At 44.7% G+C, this 15962-nt stretch overlaps 1 protein-coding gene across 5 annotated transcripts in view; it reads left to right on the top strand.

Annotated features, from left to right (window-relative positions):
• rbfox3a (RNA binding fox-1 homolog 3a) overlaps positions 1–15962 on the top strand; it is a 330750-nt gene that overhangs the window by 10415 nt on the left and 304373 nt on the right. The window contains exon 1 of one of the 5 annotated variants that reach the window (XM_038736117.1): positions 7229–7986. The exons of 2 other annotated variants lie outside the window; for them this stretch is intronic. In XM_038736117.1, the coding sequence (XP_038592045.1) occupies positions 7969–7986 (18 nt within the window). In that variant the 5' untranslated portion in view covers positions 7229–7968. Of the gene's footprint in view, positions 1–7228; positions 7987–15962 lie in introns of those variants that run through there. 2 more of the 5 variants (XM_038736118.1, XM_038736120.1) reach the window with 2 other exon arrangements.

Here is a 15962-nt window from a genome sequence, read left to right as displayed (position 1 = left end):
TGCTTCCAGGTACCTTTTTTTGTATTACCTCTGTCGAGGTTCCAAGCAAGCTGCGGCGATATTAAAATGTGACGTGAAAACACAGCAGCTGATTGGTCACTATTCACTGCATCATCATTGCGCGCACTATCCAGAGGCCAGCAACAGAAAGTTTTATATGTTACAGTTTTCGTATGTAATTTCATCACTAAATCCACTTCTGAGAAGTTTTGAGGTGAGAAATCAGCTGTGTAGATTTCAAATATAGACAGTTTTATGAAAAGTGATGGCGGAACAAAAATGTGCTTGAAGGTTTTCGGAGTTGCAAGCGGTGGAAGCCTTGCGGCAACCCGCAGAAGGAGCTCCCGAGGCCAACCAGCTGCCCACTCACAGACCCCTCCGCTCCCACCATCACAGAGACCACTGCAGCAACAACGGCAGAGGAAAACACAGCTGGAAGGTTTTCATACCGCTTATCTATATTTACATTCTGAGTAATGTTGAAACGTTTTAACTTAAAGAGAAAGCTGTGTGGGTCGCTGGTTTGTGTGTCGCATTGCACCTTACGTTGCGGCAGTAGTGTGTGACCAGCTACATTGAGGGGTACTATCTCTGGGTACTAAAAGCGCCATTATATTGAGACATAGTAATGAAGTAAATGCTGATGGAATCACATCCGGAGGTAGAGCGGGTTGCCCGTTAATCGGAAGGTCGGCGGTTCAATCCCCGGCTCATCCAGGCTGCATGTCGAAGTGTCCCTGGGCAAGATACTGAACCCCGAATTGCCTCTGGTGGCTGTTCCGCCAGTGTATGAATGTGTGTAAATGGTGAATGCAGATGTAGTGTAAAAGCGCTTTGAGTGGTCAAAAAGACTAGAAAAGCACTATACAAATACGGAGCATTTACGTAACATTACATTTACCTTCTTAAATTTAGCACAGCACTATCAGTGTAGCAACAGGAACTTAAAAGTTATTATAAATAGCGGCATGATAAAGGATTCTAAAGCCTATTAAATGTTCAATTTTAATGCTGTATGCCAGAACAAGGTCGAAAGTTGTCACGGTGGTGAAGCAGGTTGGAGGACCCAAACGCAGGACACAGAGTGGAGCAGGTATAGTTCGATGGTTTTAATTAAACAAAAGGTGAGCACACTTACAAACTGAGTGGCTGAAAGACTAAGTCCAAAACAAAGGTTGTCCAACAGAAAACCAAAATCCAAAACGAGCAGGGAAACACGACAAGTGAGGCTGACGACACAAGAAACACACACTGCAACTCAGTGTGACAACATACAATGATCCAACAAGGACAAGACAGAAACACCAGGTATATATACACAGGGGCTAACGAGCAGGGCGGGAGCAACACAGGTGAAAGACATGAGGCTAACGAGGCACAGGTAGGGAGAGAGAGAGAGAGAGCAGGGGAAAACAGAGACAGACATGCAGCGGGATCACTGGGGTAACAGACATTACAAGTTACCGAACACTAGACGACAGACAAGACAGACATGAGTGACAGACAGAGACGGACAAGAGTGAACCCCAAAACACAGACTATATAACTGATACTGGACACAGGACAGAACCCAAAACACTAAGACATAAACCGAGACACAGAACGAGGAGCTAAGACACAGAATACAGAGCAGACTAAACTAAAATAATGCAGACGAGGAACAAGAAGTAAATACTAAAACATAACCGAGGCACAGGACTTGGAACAAAGACAAAGAACTGAAACACAGGACCAAGAGCTAAGATAAAAGACGACATAAACTAATAAGGACAAGGAACGAGAAAAACAGGCAAACAGACATATGAAACAATGGCAAAAACTCAAACCCACAGGGAAAAAACACTCTATGAACACTCTGATAGAAGCCAATCGCAGCTAATAACGAGATAAACACACAGTTCACAGATAATCATTGTCAACATCCACATGAAAATTTTAACAACAAGACATCTTTTAACCATCTTCAAAATTTGTTTTTGTTTTCAACATAGATTTTCCATAGCATTTGTACGTACAGGAAAGGAGAAAATTCAAAGAAGTTCTGCCGGGTGCCAAGCATACTGTTATTGGAGCACAAAATGGGCAGAACTGAGGATTGGTCAATTATCAAACATACAGTACATGTTGTTCTCTCACTTACCTTTCCTGGACTATCTCTCCATAAGGAGCATGGCAACATTTTTCCACTTCTCCTCCTTACCATTAGCAGGATCAACGTACGTGTAGGGTTTACTGAGTAGCTGAGTGCTGTACAGAATACTTACAGCAGCCTTTCTGGATCTACTGCCAGAGCTGCTGTTTATCTGATATACCAGTTTAGTTATTCAGAGGCAACAAAAGGCTGCAGCAAAGCCTCAAGCAGTGCAACTCAGACCCCTTCGCTTAAAGGAATCCCATTTCTTCCAGTACCTCATCTCACTGTGCAAGGATTCTGTTTTGACAACAAATTTCCTTTTTAAGGTCAGTAGAATTTAAGCAAATTAGCAGAATAGCACAAGATGGATTTCCAACCTTTCACAGACATCTAGATAGACATATCACAGGTAGAGCATTAATAAGGCTTTTAGTTAATAAGGCAATTAGTTGATGACCTGAACTGGAAATGCTTTTTTCATTTTGTTGGTTGAAAAAAAAGGGTAAAGGTTTATTGTGCATTTGTACCGGAGGGACACCCCCAGTTGCACCGGATTGTGCTCTGATCCGGAGCCGTTTACCGCCATTTACTTTTGGGATTAAAATGTCTGTGGCACCCAGAGCTCTAAGATACTACTTCATATATTGTACAGACAAACAAAAAAGAGATTCCGAATGAGTAAGATGAACTCCCTGGTTCTGATATGTGTCTGGTACTTGATTCCAGCTATTGGTTGTTCTTTACTATAAAACAAGTTAGCATAGCATAGCCCTGATTGATCCGAACGCCATTAAGAAAACAAGCATGAAAATTTGCTTTGCTTTCTGTGAGAACACACCATAATCGAGCTCACCTCTTTAAGCTCCTCCAAAAGAGATTTAACGTCTGGATCCATGTCTGGCCAGATAAAACTGTCATAAGTAGTTCAAGTGGGGAACAGGAACACAAGGGATTGGGCCCAGGTGCAGACACCGGGGGCAGGGCAGGTTCATTTTCAACTGAAAATGAAAATTGTTTTTAATAATGAAATAAAAATGTACACAGCCTTACAGCAAGGTGAGGCAGGAAAAGGTCAAAACCAGCAGTCCAAAAATCAATAAATTTTGAATATTTTCGTATTCCGACGCGTAAGCGTAACTTGATCGCGCACTGTATAATGCTGCTGGAGGTCTGCTCTCTATCGGTATTAGGCTTGTTTATGTCAGTATTACAAGCCACAAGAGGATACAAAGACAATGTCTTTGAATGGAACATTTCGGCAACTGCAGTTCTTTCCAATGCAATTCAAATGAATGCAACTCAGTTTAAATAAATCCAACATGGCTGCCAGACACTAGAGTAGTAATTACTAGCAGCTTTATGTTACCAGACACAACTTTTGATTAAAGAAATGGCAAAAGGTAATTTGGAGCTTTATGTATATTAGTTTTGGTCATACAGTGATATAAGTTATATTGCTGGAATCTGTAGAGTCTCAGTAATCATGATAATGTTATATAACAGATATCAGGAGCGCTGTCACTGCAGGCATGCATCGTGTTCAGACAGAGAATGCTTTTTTAGGTAATAATTTAGGTAACAATGGTTAGCATGAACTTTTAAAACTTTAGAACTTTTTTAGATGGGATTTACACAAGCCACAGCAACGTTTTGGTGGGGGAAAGAAATGTGCATTAAATATAGGCCTATACGTAATAAAAAACAATCCTTTCAAAAGAAAATTTAAGCAGTTGGACTTTTATTAATTAGTGACAGAGAGTCACATGACTGTCAATGAACTGTGACACCACAGGCGCCAACTAAATTATTCTTTCTTCAGTTTGAAACCCGCTGCATTTACGTCAGTATGACATCCATATCAAGCCCATCTCCACATTCACTTGCTCCACTCTGAGCAGCTGCTCACTTCATTTGGTTTTCATCTTGTAATTGCCAAATATTTTTTCTTAGTCTTTTCTCAGCTCTTAGTGATCTCATACAAATGCCACTTATGAACTGTGCCCATGAGCGCTCATCCCTGGCATAATGCATCCGGAGGGCATCCCAGGTGCAGTCCAGGAGCTGACTGCACAATGAGCTAATTACATGCAGACTAAAAACCACACAGCACATTTGCCTAACATTTTCTTAGTAAATACGACTCAGTGTATTTTGGGGAGTGTTAAACATTAAGTTGACCAAGAAGAGAACAACATGTTAAATATAGGACATCTTTAGTGCATGGATTGTCCTCTTCTTGAGCGGCACAGTTTTCCAAAAAGGCACTTTTAATAAAATGTTTATGATGGCTTCATTAATGGTTAATACATCATTTACTGATGCTTTATAGGTGAAGTATAAGCAGTTCATTTGGATAAAGACTTTTGGGTTGGCTTAATTAATTATTCCCTTGAAGTTTGTCACCTCGAGCATGAGTACGGGATGCACACATCAAGGAGAAAGCTGACTGACATAATGTTGCTCCTCTCCTCCTAGACCCTGACAAAACCCACCAGTCTGTCGTCTTTGGATTAGTTCACTCACAAGCAGAGTCTGGACTAACTTATTCATGACCCAGACCTGAAAAAGCATGAAGCCAGGATTTGATAGGAAAATGTTCTCTTTTGAATGGTAGTTGCTAGGGAAAATAGAGAAAAGCCAGTCTAGGTCATCTCAGAGGGAGGAGTGAAGGAGAGTGAGAGTTGAGGCTGCACCAGGTATGCATACATGTATGTAAATGGCCTAATTTCTTCAAGTCTTAAAGAACAATTTCAGGACAAATGGCTGTAAAAAAAAATATTTTTATAATCTGTATTAACTGAGAATCAAGTCATTATTTGTTTACACTGGTAAGTGTTGATATGTCAAACTTGAGACATGAGCTTTTGTGCCTTAAATCAGTTCAGCAGATTCCTGTTCAAATCCAACCCAGTTAACCTGAAGTGTAAAAATTAATGCAGTGCTGAGGCGATGGCGTTGTTTAGAAAAATAAAAATACCAGTGTTTTAGAAATGAATGTTAAAATGTTTTATTTGATGATTAAATGAGGCACGTAACCTTCCAAAAACTTTATTGAACAACCCCCCCCCCATAAACTCACTACACTGAAAGTGTTTGATGCAAATTTAATATGGCATGTATTAGCCCAATGCAGATCTAACAATAAGTTGTTCTACATTTGAAGTGGAAGAGTTAAAAACGAGCTTCTGATATACTTCATCTCTCTGAATCAGCCCTGTAGACTTCAGAATCCACCGTCATACATCTGTATACTACGTTTTCTGACTCACCTCACCAATGTCTTTCATTTGCTGTGATGAAGATTCTGATTTGACTTGTAGTTACGTTTCCGTATTTTTATTATTTAAGGTAATTACTGCAAAATAATAATAGTTTATAAGTTGTATGGTTATTTTTTGGGGGGCAGCAGTACGGTTTATGTGGGATTGAGTCAAAATAAAGTACAGTGTGTGTTAATGGTAATGAAGGAACATGTCACCCAGTGCAACAATGTGGCGCATTGATGTGCTTTTAATAATCTTTGGAACATAAGGAGCTCTGTATTACAGAGGAATAAGATATATCAGGTTTTGGAAACACACACAATGCTTGTTAGTAGGATGCATTCAGTGTTGGTTTTGGGTCTGCACATGGGATTTGTTGAGAATGAATGCACCACTTTATGCTTCAACAAAGACAAAACAAGACTTCCTCTTTGCATTTATGACATAGACATATGTTTAGCACTGAGCTGCAGATAAACAGTCCAATACATAAATGTGTCTTTATGCCAACAGCCCTCTGCACCTACTGGAACTGTTTTTGACCTGGCATGAGAGAAACTTTGAGTTCAGTTCAACTGACAAACTATATTCTAAGATTATTTAGATGTCATTTATATCTGCGAATATATCTGTCAATTATGTCTTTGTTTTGTATGCAGCCAGTATGAAAAACATGTGATTAATCGCTTGAGTATTTATGATTTCCTAACAAGATGGGTTGTTTTTTTTGTATTTCTCAACTTTGGGGGAAAAAAGAAAGAAATTGAGTCTGACATCAGTGCAGTGTGATGCTAACACATTTTCCAGTATTCCCAGTGTGTGTTAGTGCAGAATTTCAGGCAGTGAAGAGGTTAACATGGCAGCTTGACTGAGTTGTGTATTGACTGTGCTGGTGGTGGTTGGGGGCTAAATGTGCTGAGGCAGGCTACAACACCTCTCTCTCTCTTTCTGCCTGTCTCTCACCCAGCCATATTGCAAACCCATCAAATATAAACAGGCACACACAAGTTATACCTGTGTATGATCATGCAGATGCAAAGTCGTATAAAACACATTATTAGTGGTCAGTGTGTGTGTGTGTGTGTGTGTGACATAGAAGTAATTTGTAAACTAATTTTACAGAGTGAACATGCAAAACACGTATTGCTTTACACTGCACACACACATATGTATACTGCACATACATCCATACACATCTACACATTAACACGAGCACACACCAGCCCTCCCTCTGCCGAGAAGGAAAAACAGAGAGAACAAAAGAACAAGAAGAAGAGAGGCAGCAGCTCCAGTGTAACTGTTTTCATCTCTTTCTCTTCTCTTCCTCCTCTACTTCTTAGGTTACACAAGCGCTCTAAATTGTATTTTGTTTTGACGGCTCTCTAGCCTCTTACCCCCACGCGCACCACCACCGAACCGCAAAACCTCCTCCTCCCCGATGCTCCCACTGCAACTTAATGAAACCGGCTGGTATTGTTGGCTCTTTAGCATACGCAACAACAAGCCAAGCTGCTCCCTCTTTCTCTCCTTTCTCCCAGCTTTGTGTATCTCTTTTCGTCTCTCTTTCATCTCGCCTCCCTCTTTCCAGCTCCTCCATCCAGTTTTCCCACAACTTCTATTCAGCCTGTCACCGTCTTCCACATCCTAGCGTGCATCTGCAACCCCCCCCCCCACACACACACACACACACACTCCTTCCTCCCCACTCCTTCCTCTCTGCACTTGTCTCTACCCGATTGAAAGCATCTGTGCTACTGTACCATGTGGTGATCTCTAGCTTTTCCCACCCCCAGCCTCTCCAGCACTCTTCACCCAGGAACGCTGTAGAAGAAAGTCCATCTCAGATTTGCCTCCCCTCAAAACACAGCTGCTGGACTGGAGCTACCCGTAAGAAGAGGCGAAGAAAAGCAAAGGCAGAGAGTGCGCTCAGACTAGGAGAACACAGGCTTCCGTATATGTCAGTGAAATAGAGAGCAGTATAGTTTACAGTGAGCAAAGAAAGAGAAAAAGAGGAGGCAGGAAGAGCTGAGTGGGCAGGAAAGAGTGTCAGGTTGGAGAAGAGGAGGAAGAAGAGGCAGGAGAAGAAGTGAAGTAGAGAACAAAAAGCAAAGGGAGGTACAGTAACGCCTCGCAGCACTTTCTCTCCTGGTTGCTTCTCTCTTTACTCTTTACTCTTTTTTTCCCCTTTCGTTGAAGAAGCAGGGGAAGAGTTTTTTGAAAGGATCAGGGGGATGAGAAGCAGCGTGAGATCCTTAGTGGCGACTCTTAAGAGACGAAGTCACGCTTCAGAAGAGTCAGCGGGAGAGGAAGACCGAATGTCTTCTGGGGCAAAGGGACACATAAAAGGGACTCTATAACTCTAGCTACATCTACGAAACCATAAAGACAGAGGAAATTAGCTGGTCACCAGATAACACTGGGCAGACAGCGCTGTCAAAAAAAACGTCTTCCAAAAAAGATCAGTGCAGGACGTACTGACAAACACACCAAGAGAGAGAAACAAAAAGAGGAAGAGCGGCCTTGCAAACCCCCGTCTTCCACACCCTGGCCTCCCATCACCTCTCAGCCGAGATGATGATGTATTTCTGGGTGAGTACTGGGGCCCTGCGGGGGCTCCCAAACACTACTGAGGGACCAGAGACTCACACATAAAAGCAAAGGCATACTGTACACTGACATACTGTGTGATAATGTGAGTTTCTTTGCTTGTTCTCTAATCTCAGCTCTTTATTTCCAGTTGATCAAAACTATGTGTCCTTGTTGACCCTGTGGTTTTTTATTATCTTGTACCAGAAAATGCCTAGCAAATGATTTCTTTGAACTGCCGCATGTATGAGAGAGAGTGAGTAAAGTGACAAGACATAAAGGTTTGTATAATTTCCCACTCCTGCGGCCCTTTACTAATGATCCAGGGGTTTTTATTGGCATTAATAAAGTACACTCCTGTTACAGTAATACTTTCCCCCTCTGCTGCTGTAGAAAGCAAGAGCATGATGTCTTGTTTTACGGGTCTGACTTTAGAGATTTTACTGTAGGTGATACAGCAGAAACTGCATTTAGCCTTAGTAATAGAGGTCATGGGTAAAAATAGGATGTTTGAACGTATACAGATGGATGTGGTCTCAAAGAAGTGAAGATTAGAGAAATGATGTTTCAGATAGAATTGATGTCATTGTTATGGCATTTCAAACACTGGTTGTGCTCTCAGATTTCCAGAATACTGATGGGATGCTGTTGTGGCTTTGCGGTGGTCACACTCCTGGGAACTTTGTTGTATGAGTGTATATTGCTTAAGCTGTGAATCTGGAACTATCAAAATATGGTTGTTAAGGAATTAATGAAATTATTATTTTTTGTGTTTTTCAAGAGAAGTAGTCCATCACACATGGTATTACCATACAGTAATACCGCATATACAGTATTGACTTCCAACAGTTGACTTTAATGTTCCAAAGTAAGACCAATCATTGCAGCATACCACATACTGTGCATGTTCCTAAACAAAAGAAAAGATGTTTCTTCTTGTCCAGATAATCTCTCCGTATCAGTCTTTATGTATTCATTATTTAGGTATTAATTATTCATTATTAAATAATTCAGTCATTATTCTTCCAAATGGAAGTTTATCTTAATTGTTGACATTAATTTTGAATGACTTGTCGACATAAAGGATGATGGAGGAAAAAGTGTCCTGTTCGTCAATACAACGTAACATGCGTGACAGAGTGACACACAAGCTCATCAAGTCATCGAAACAAAAGCAGCAGAACCGCATTTACATTGCTATCATGGCAGTGTATTTGCATTGTACCAGTTTTAAGGATTGAGTAGAAAGTATCTGGACAAAAAACACTGTCTTTTATTTCCAGTGGTTCCTCAGTAAGCACAAATTATCAAATTATAGCCTGCACCTCTATAACTGACATGATGAGTAAGACAAACCTCACAGCTGATTGTTATTTGTGTTGATGGGCAAAAGATTCTCTGTCACCTAGTTGGACTGAAATTTCAAGGGTTGAAATTTGAACAGTTGAAGTCAGAAAAAAACATCCAGTGCCAGCGTCAGACAAGACTTGCAAAGGTTATAGAGGTCCAGTCTGTTTGATATATATAAAAAAAATTATTTAGAAAATAGACTAGTATAATTATAACTGTCACCTACAGCAAATGAAGTCACTAGCTGCAGCTCTCCAATTTCTGAATCTCCAGTAAAAACGAGCAAATGAAAGAGCTGTTACAAAGAGATAGAAGGGTATGATAACAGTGATTAATTGCTTTTTTAGAACATGGCAACATCACATGACAGTTTGTCAAAGTAAATCCAAACTGGTTATAACATTTTAGCAGGTGAAACTTGTAATATGGCTAGGTGAGTTTACATTTAAGGTGAGATGTTTATTGTCCTATCATTCCATGTAACTCGATAGTCTTTTCAGACATGAATATGTAACATTGCTGGCTTCAACTATCTGTTGCTGGAATTGATTTTTCATGTCATTCAGACATAGGTGTGTTTATATGATTTGATTTTATTTCAGATTGTGGAAAGAACCACAATGTTCCCACGATATTTGTCATTTGTTGCATGGAAGTGAGCAGTGACACTGAGATGGAAAGCAATAATATATAGTGTTTCAGCTGTCCCACAGGCTGCATTACTTATACATTTAATTTTCTATATTTATTTTGAATGACTTGTTGACATAAAGGATGATGGAAGGAAAAGCGTCCTGTTTGTCAGTATAACATAACATGCATACTTTTCCTCATTCAACACTTAACGTAAGTATGACTTAATTATTACATTCTTGGTCGGTGGGAAAAAGAGTAAACAGCATCTAAAACACCTGCATTGCTCACAACATTTTACAGAGAGAGTGACACACAAGCTGCAGAACATCTCGGGTTACGTATGTAACCCTTGTTCCCCGAGAAGGGGAACGAGACACTGCGTCGGTGACAACACTATGGGAACGCCTCTTGGCATGGCAGGGCTAAACTATGAATGAAACTACATAGGTGAAGGCAAACCGCGCACCTGATAGGCCAGGGAAATAGTCTGAACGATCCAGTTGCTGATGGTGTGTTTAGAAGCGGGGAGCCCAGCCTTGGGGGACCCGAAACACACCAGCAACTGGTCTGCTTTCCTCCACCGGGAAGACCTCAGAGTGTAAATACTAGTATATAATATATATATATATAGTAGTGCTCTGAGAAGGGCAGAGCAGATGAAGTCTCCCGTCCTCCGCCGTCACATGAGGTGGGGGATGAAATGCCTGCAGCACCGTGGACCCTGCCAGTCTGGCCGGAACCTTAGGGACATAACCTGGACAAGGGTGCAGGATGGCCCTGACCCTCCCCAGGGCAAACTCCAGGCATCGGGGAGAAATCGAAAGTGCCTGGAGATCCCCCACTCCAGGGGTTCGAAGGGGGCCTCAGCCAGTGCTTCAACAACCACTGCCAGGTCCCAGGTGGGAACCCTGGAACAAGTCGCGGGTCTCATCCTCCTGGCTCCATGGAGGAAGTGCACGACCAGTGGAAGCCTCCACAAGGGCCCACCACTCAGAGGGGCGTGGAATGCTGCAAGAGGCCAGCGGAGAAACGGTCCTGGAGGAACTCCAGTATCACAATTACCGAGCAGGTAACTGGGTCCACCGCCCGTTCTCTGCACCAGGTGGTGAACACTTTAGTGGCTACTACTACTAGTAGTAGCCCCAAAACAGGGCTACTAGTAGTAGACTGACGCCGTCCTGGCGGACCCGCTCCAGAACCCCGGGGAGCAGAGCGACTGGGGGAAACGCATACAGACGCAGCCTTGGCCACGTCTGCGCCATGGCATCCAGCCCTAGCGGGGCTGGGGGCAAGAGGGAGAACCACAGGGGACAGTGCGCCGTCTCTTGGGACGCAAACAAGTCCACGTCTATGGGTCCGAACTCTGCATAATAACTCCACCACCTCGGGGTGGAGTCTCCATTCCCCGGGCCTCAGCCCCTGTCTCGACAGCAGGTCTGCTCCTTGATTCTGGGTCCCAGGGATGTACATCGCTCTGAGGGACAGCAGTCTCTGCTGGGACCACAGGAGGATCTGATGTGCCAGTTTGCATAATGAGCGCGAGCGCAGACTGCCAACATTTCCAGGCAATTTATGTGCCAAGAGAAATGATGCTCCTCCCAGGAGCCTCTCGCGAAGCGGGCGTCCATGACCGTGCCCCATCCCGTGAGTGAGGCATCTGTCGAATAATTGTTCGGCAACAGATCGCTCCCAACATGGGACCTTGGGACAGAAACCAAGATTTCCTCCATACAGACAGGGAACGATGGCACCCGCTCGTAACCCGTATCAGACGGAGCGGATTTCCCCTCGGGGAGAATCCCTTGGATTTTAGCCACCACTGCAGGGTATTATACTGGACGCTGCTGCCTGGAGACCCAACACCCTCTGAAAGTGTTTTACAGTGATGGCGTGGCCTAACTGCACTCCGGTCACTGTGGACAAAATGGACTCGACGAGTGCGGAAGACAGGTGGGCCCGCATCGTCGTTGAGTCCCACACCACCCCTAGGAACGTAGTCCGTTGGGTGGGCATCAGCACGCTCTTCTTTGCGTTGAGCTGCAGCCCCAAACGATGAAGGTGGGCGAGGACGGCATCTCAATGTCGAACCGCTAACTCTCGAGACTGGGCCAGGACGAGCCAGGTCGTCGATGTAGTTCAGTATGCGGATGCCCTGGAGCCTCAACGGGGCCAGAGCTGCATCCATGCATTTGGTGAATGTGCGGGGAGATAGTGCTAGGCCAAACGGAAGAACTTGATACTGGTAAGCCGTGCCCCTGAAGGCGAACCTCAGGAACTTCCTGTGAGAGGGACGGATATAGATGTGGAAATAAGCGTCTTGCAGATCTATTGTGACAAACCAATCCTCGGATTGAATTTGACTGATGATGGCGGGGATGGTAAGCATCCTGAACCTGAATCTCCTCAGAGATTGGTTCAGGGACCGCAGATCCAAAATTGGACGCAACGGGGAAATTAGTTCTATGGACCCTTTCCTTAACAGAGAGTGGACTTCCTGTCCCAACCCTCGGGGCTGGTGGCCGGTGTCCCGCGGTAATCCCCGGTGGCGCCCTGAAGCGGAGGACCGCCAGGGAAAACTCCAACCACGGTTTGTGAGCCCAGTCGTGTTCCGGCTGCCGCCCCTCGGGGCGGACAGACCGGCGAGGGCCTGCTGGTGGCTAGCGCGTCCCGAGCGCTGAAGCGGTGGGAGAAACAACATCTGTTGCTGGAGCCACCACAAGAGACGGGACCTCGATCGGCCTCTCTCGGGGAAAGGGGGGCAGGGAGGGGGAGGAAGAGACTGAATGACGGTCCTCAGATCCGTCTTCTCGGGGGGCTGTGGGCGAGAGCACCGTCTTGCGTCCCAGGTTGGTTGAGGGGGATCCAGTGAAGCTCTGCTTCTGGCTGCGGCGGTAGGTGCTGGACGAAGGCTGCGTCCGCCTTTCCTGAGCCGTCGCGGTCCTGGAGTCTGACTGGCGGGGGAGATATCACTCAAACGCCTCCCCCTGAGTTTTGGCGTGCTGGAACCTGTTGACGACAGCATCCACTGCTTTGCCAAACAGGCCAGAAGGCGAGAGGGGCACATCCAGGAGAAAAGCCCTCTCCTTCCCCTGGATGCCCGAGAGGTTGAGCCACAGATGGGGCTCTGTAGCCACCAAAGCCGCCATGGATCGGCCGATGGAACGGGCCATTTCCTTGGTCACACGGAGAGCTAAGTCCGTCACTCCACTGAGCTCAGTCAGGACCTCCCCCTACGTCACAGTCCCGAAGGAGATCGGCCTGGTATGCCTGCAAGACAGCCATCGTGTGCAGGCTAGTACCAGCTCGACCCGCTGCCATGTAGACCTTGCCCACCAAATTGGACGTCATCCGACACGGCTTGGTGGGAAGCGCCGGCGTCCGGAGGGATGAGGCGAGGTTGGGAGAGAGGTAGCAAGCCAGCGCCTCCTCCACTCGTGGCATCGCTCCGTAGCCGTGCTGTCTGATCTCCGTCACGTTGCCGTAGTCCAGCCGGAGGGACGTAGACAGCCGTGTAGATCCGGAAAAAATGGTAAGGGCCGACGTGGTAAGGGCACATCTAGCTCCTCAGAGCCAGATCGTGCAAGCCTCTCCGGACTCACCCCTCGAGTGGGAGAAACAAGGGGAGGAGGAATCCGCGGACGAGGACCGGAAAAAGGCCTCAGCCGTTCCGGCACCCTCGGCGATCTCGCGTTGCGATCCCCAGGTTCAGAGCCGCCGCGACGCCTGAGCGACCGCGGGGCCTGTGCCACGGGGGGAGCACATCCGACCATCCTCTAGAAAGAGAGCCGTTCGAGACCTCAGCACCCTCAGGGGCAGGGCCTCGCAATGGTCGTAGGCCGTCCCCTCGAGAGCTGCCTGGGCGTGCGACATCCCCAGGAATGAGACGCACATCCCATGGGTATCACCTTCCGTGGTGAAGCGCTGACAGGGAGAGACACACTGTCGGAATCGCTTCGACATGATCTGATTCGTCTCGACTTCAGGTAGGATGATGGAGCTTCCAAAAATAGCCAGAGTGCCTGCTGAATAGAAAGAAGCTAATGTGTCCTGTGTGCCGGCGTGCTTATATACCCCTCCGGTTACGCAGTCACACACTACCGTTCTAGTAACACCAATATGATTGGAGTAGTTTCATTCATAGTTCAGCCCTGCCACGCCCAGAGGCGTTCCCATAGTGTCGTCACCGACGCAGTTCCCTCGAAGGGGAACCACATTTACATTGCTATCATGGCAGAAGTGTGTGTGTATACTATGTTCTATGTATATGTATGAATGTATGTTGCGTCTTTTGATTCACAGCATCACAGGAATTTTGTGAAAAAAATCTAGACTCAATATGTTTTCAAACCCAAATGGGATACAATCACATTCACATATTGGACACAGTTTACACACAGAATATAGTTTATTTGGAGGTAAACACACTGTCAAGAGTTTTTTTTCTTAAATATATGCTTAAACTATATCCTATTATCGAGGTTAAACATCATTTGGATTAGCAGCTCCATCATACTGTGTGAGCAAAAGTGTGAGTGCTAGTGTGTGTTTCTGCTGTGCCTGTCATGGGAGTTTGGCCTAGACGAGATGCAGGAGATTCAGCTGATAGCGTGTAGAGGCTTTTTATTGACGTGCAGTGTAGAGCTGGAAACACAACGATACCGTACTGACCTTCGCCTGGAGAAGCTGTACTGCAGACCTACCGGAGGCTTCAAGCAAGTTCTCGCTGACTGTCTGGAGTGCAGGGCCGCCCATCAAGTGTGTTTCCAAGCTAATGGATCTCTGGTTTACCTGCTGAAGTGGGCTGATGTGTATTGTTTAACAGCAAACCTTAAGGCTTTAGCTGATTGATTTAGTTCTAGCGTTGCATTGTGATTCAATACAACCCATAGATTTGGGTTGCTTTCAAGCTTTTCTGAGTTTAAAACTCAAACACTATGCATTTTGGGAACCCCTCAAGCTTATTATATCCTATTTAGTGTGAGACTCCTTTGTTCGGTGTGCAGAAATCGCTATAAGAGTTGTAATTGTAAGGAATAATAAAATAAATAAATAATATTTTAAAGGCAGTGTGAAAATATGGTTGAAGGACAATCAGGAGCTATGAGACACTGAATGTGGCCAGTATATTTTTTACTGTGTGCATGGTAAAATTCTTGTAATTTGGATTGTTGATGTTATGTTTTATATGGGAATTTATTATGGTTTTGGGAGGTTTATTTGATTATTGGGAGGTATATTTGGCTTATTTGAAGTGGTTGGCCTTTATCTATAAATTTATGAAATGTAATGTTTGGATTTGGGATTAGTTTTTTTTTACTGTAATATTTTGCGCACTATTGGCACCTGCCCAGGGACTGCAGATGGAAATGAGCTTTTAGCTATATCTGGTACAGTACATATATTGTGCATTGTCCCTGTTAAATAAATAAATAAATAAATAAACCATCACAGGGTGAAGCTGCTGAAACACTGTTCAGATTGCATCCCTGAAAAGATGCAAAAAAACGGTTATTCAAGCAGCCAGCCTCCTGCTTCCTGGTGCACCCATATCACGCTGCCTTTAAAAGGGAATGTAAATAAGTGTGGAAAGGAAAAGTGAAATGACAGAGGTGATGCGACCTCTCAGCCTCCTCTGTCATGCTGTTCATTGTTGCCCTCCTCCGGCATTCTTTCTTGCTTTATCGTGTTTTCATCCTGTTGTCTTAGTGTCTCCTTCTCGCTCCCTATCTCAGCCCGGTGTGCTGTATAGTAGTTAATGATGGGGAGTCTGTTGCTCGTGGCTGTCTGCAGATATGAAGCAAGCACGGGGCTTTGATACCAAGGCAGCACCAAGTGCAGTTGACATTAGCTATTCCTCTTCATTACTGCTGCTCCCTGTCTCCCTCTTTCGTTTTCTCTGAGACACAAATATACTGTAAATAAGCGCACACACAAACACACACACAACTGCAGGTTCTTATTATATATGCACATACACTTATACATGCACACCT

Source organism: Micropterus salmoides, unplaced genomic scaffold (genome assembly GCF_014851395.1).
Source record: "Micropterus salmoides isolate LMB-PRFRI ecotype aquatic unplaced genomic scaffold, ASM1485139v1 Ms_hic_scaffold_21, whole genome shotgun sequence".
NCBI lineage: Eukaryota > Metazoa > Chordata > Actinopteri > Centrarchiformes > Centrarchidae > Micropterus > Micropterus salmoides.
The sequence above is the reverse complement of the archived record's forward strand: the minus strand, read 5'-3'. Positions and strand labels throughout refer to the sequence as shown.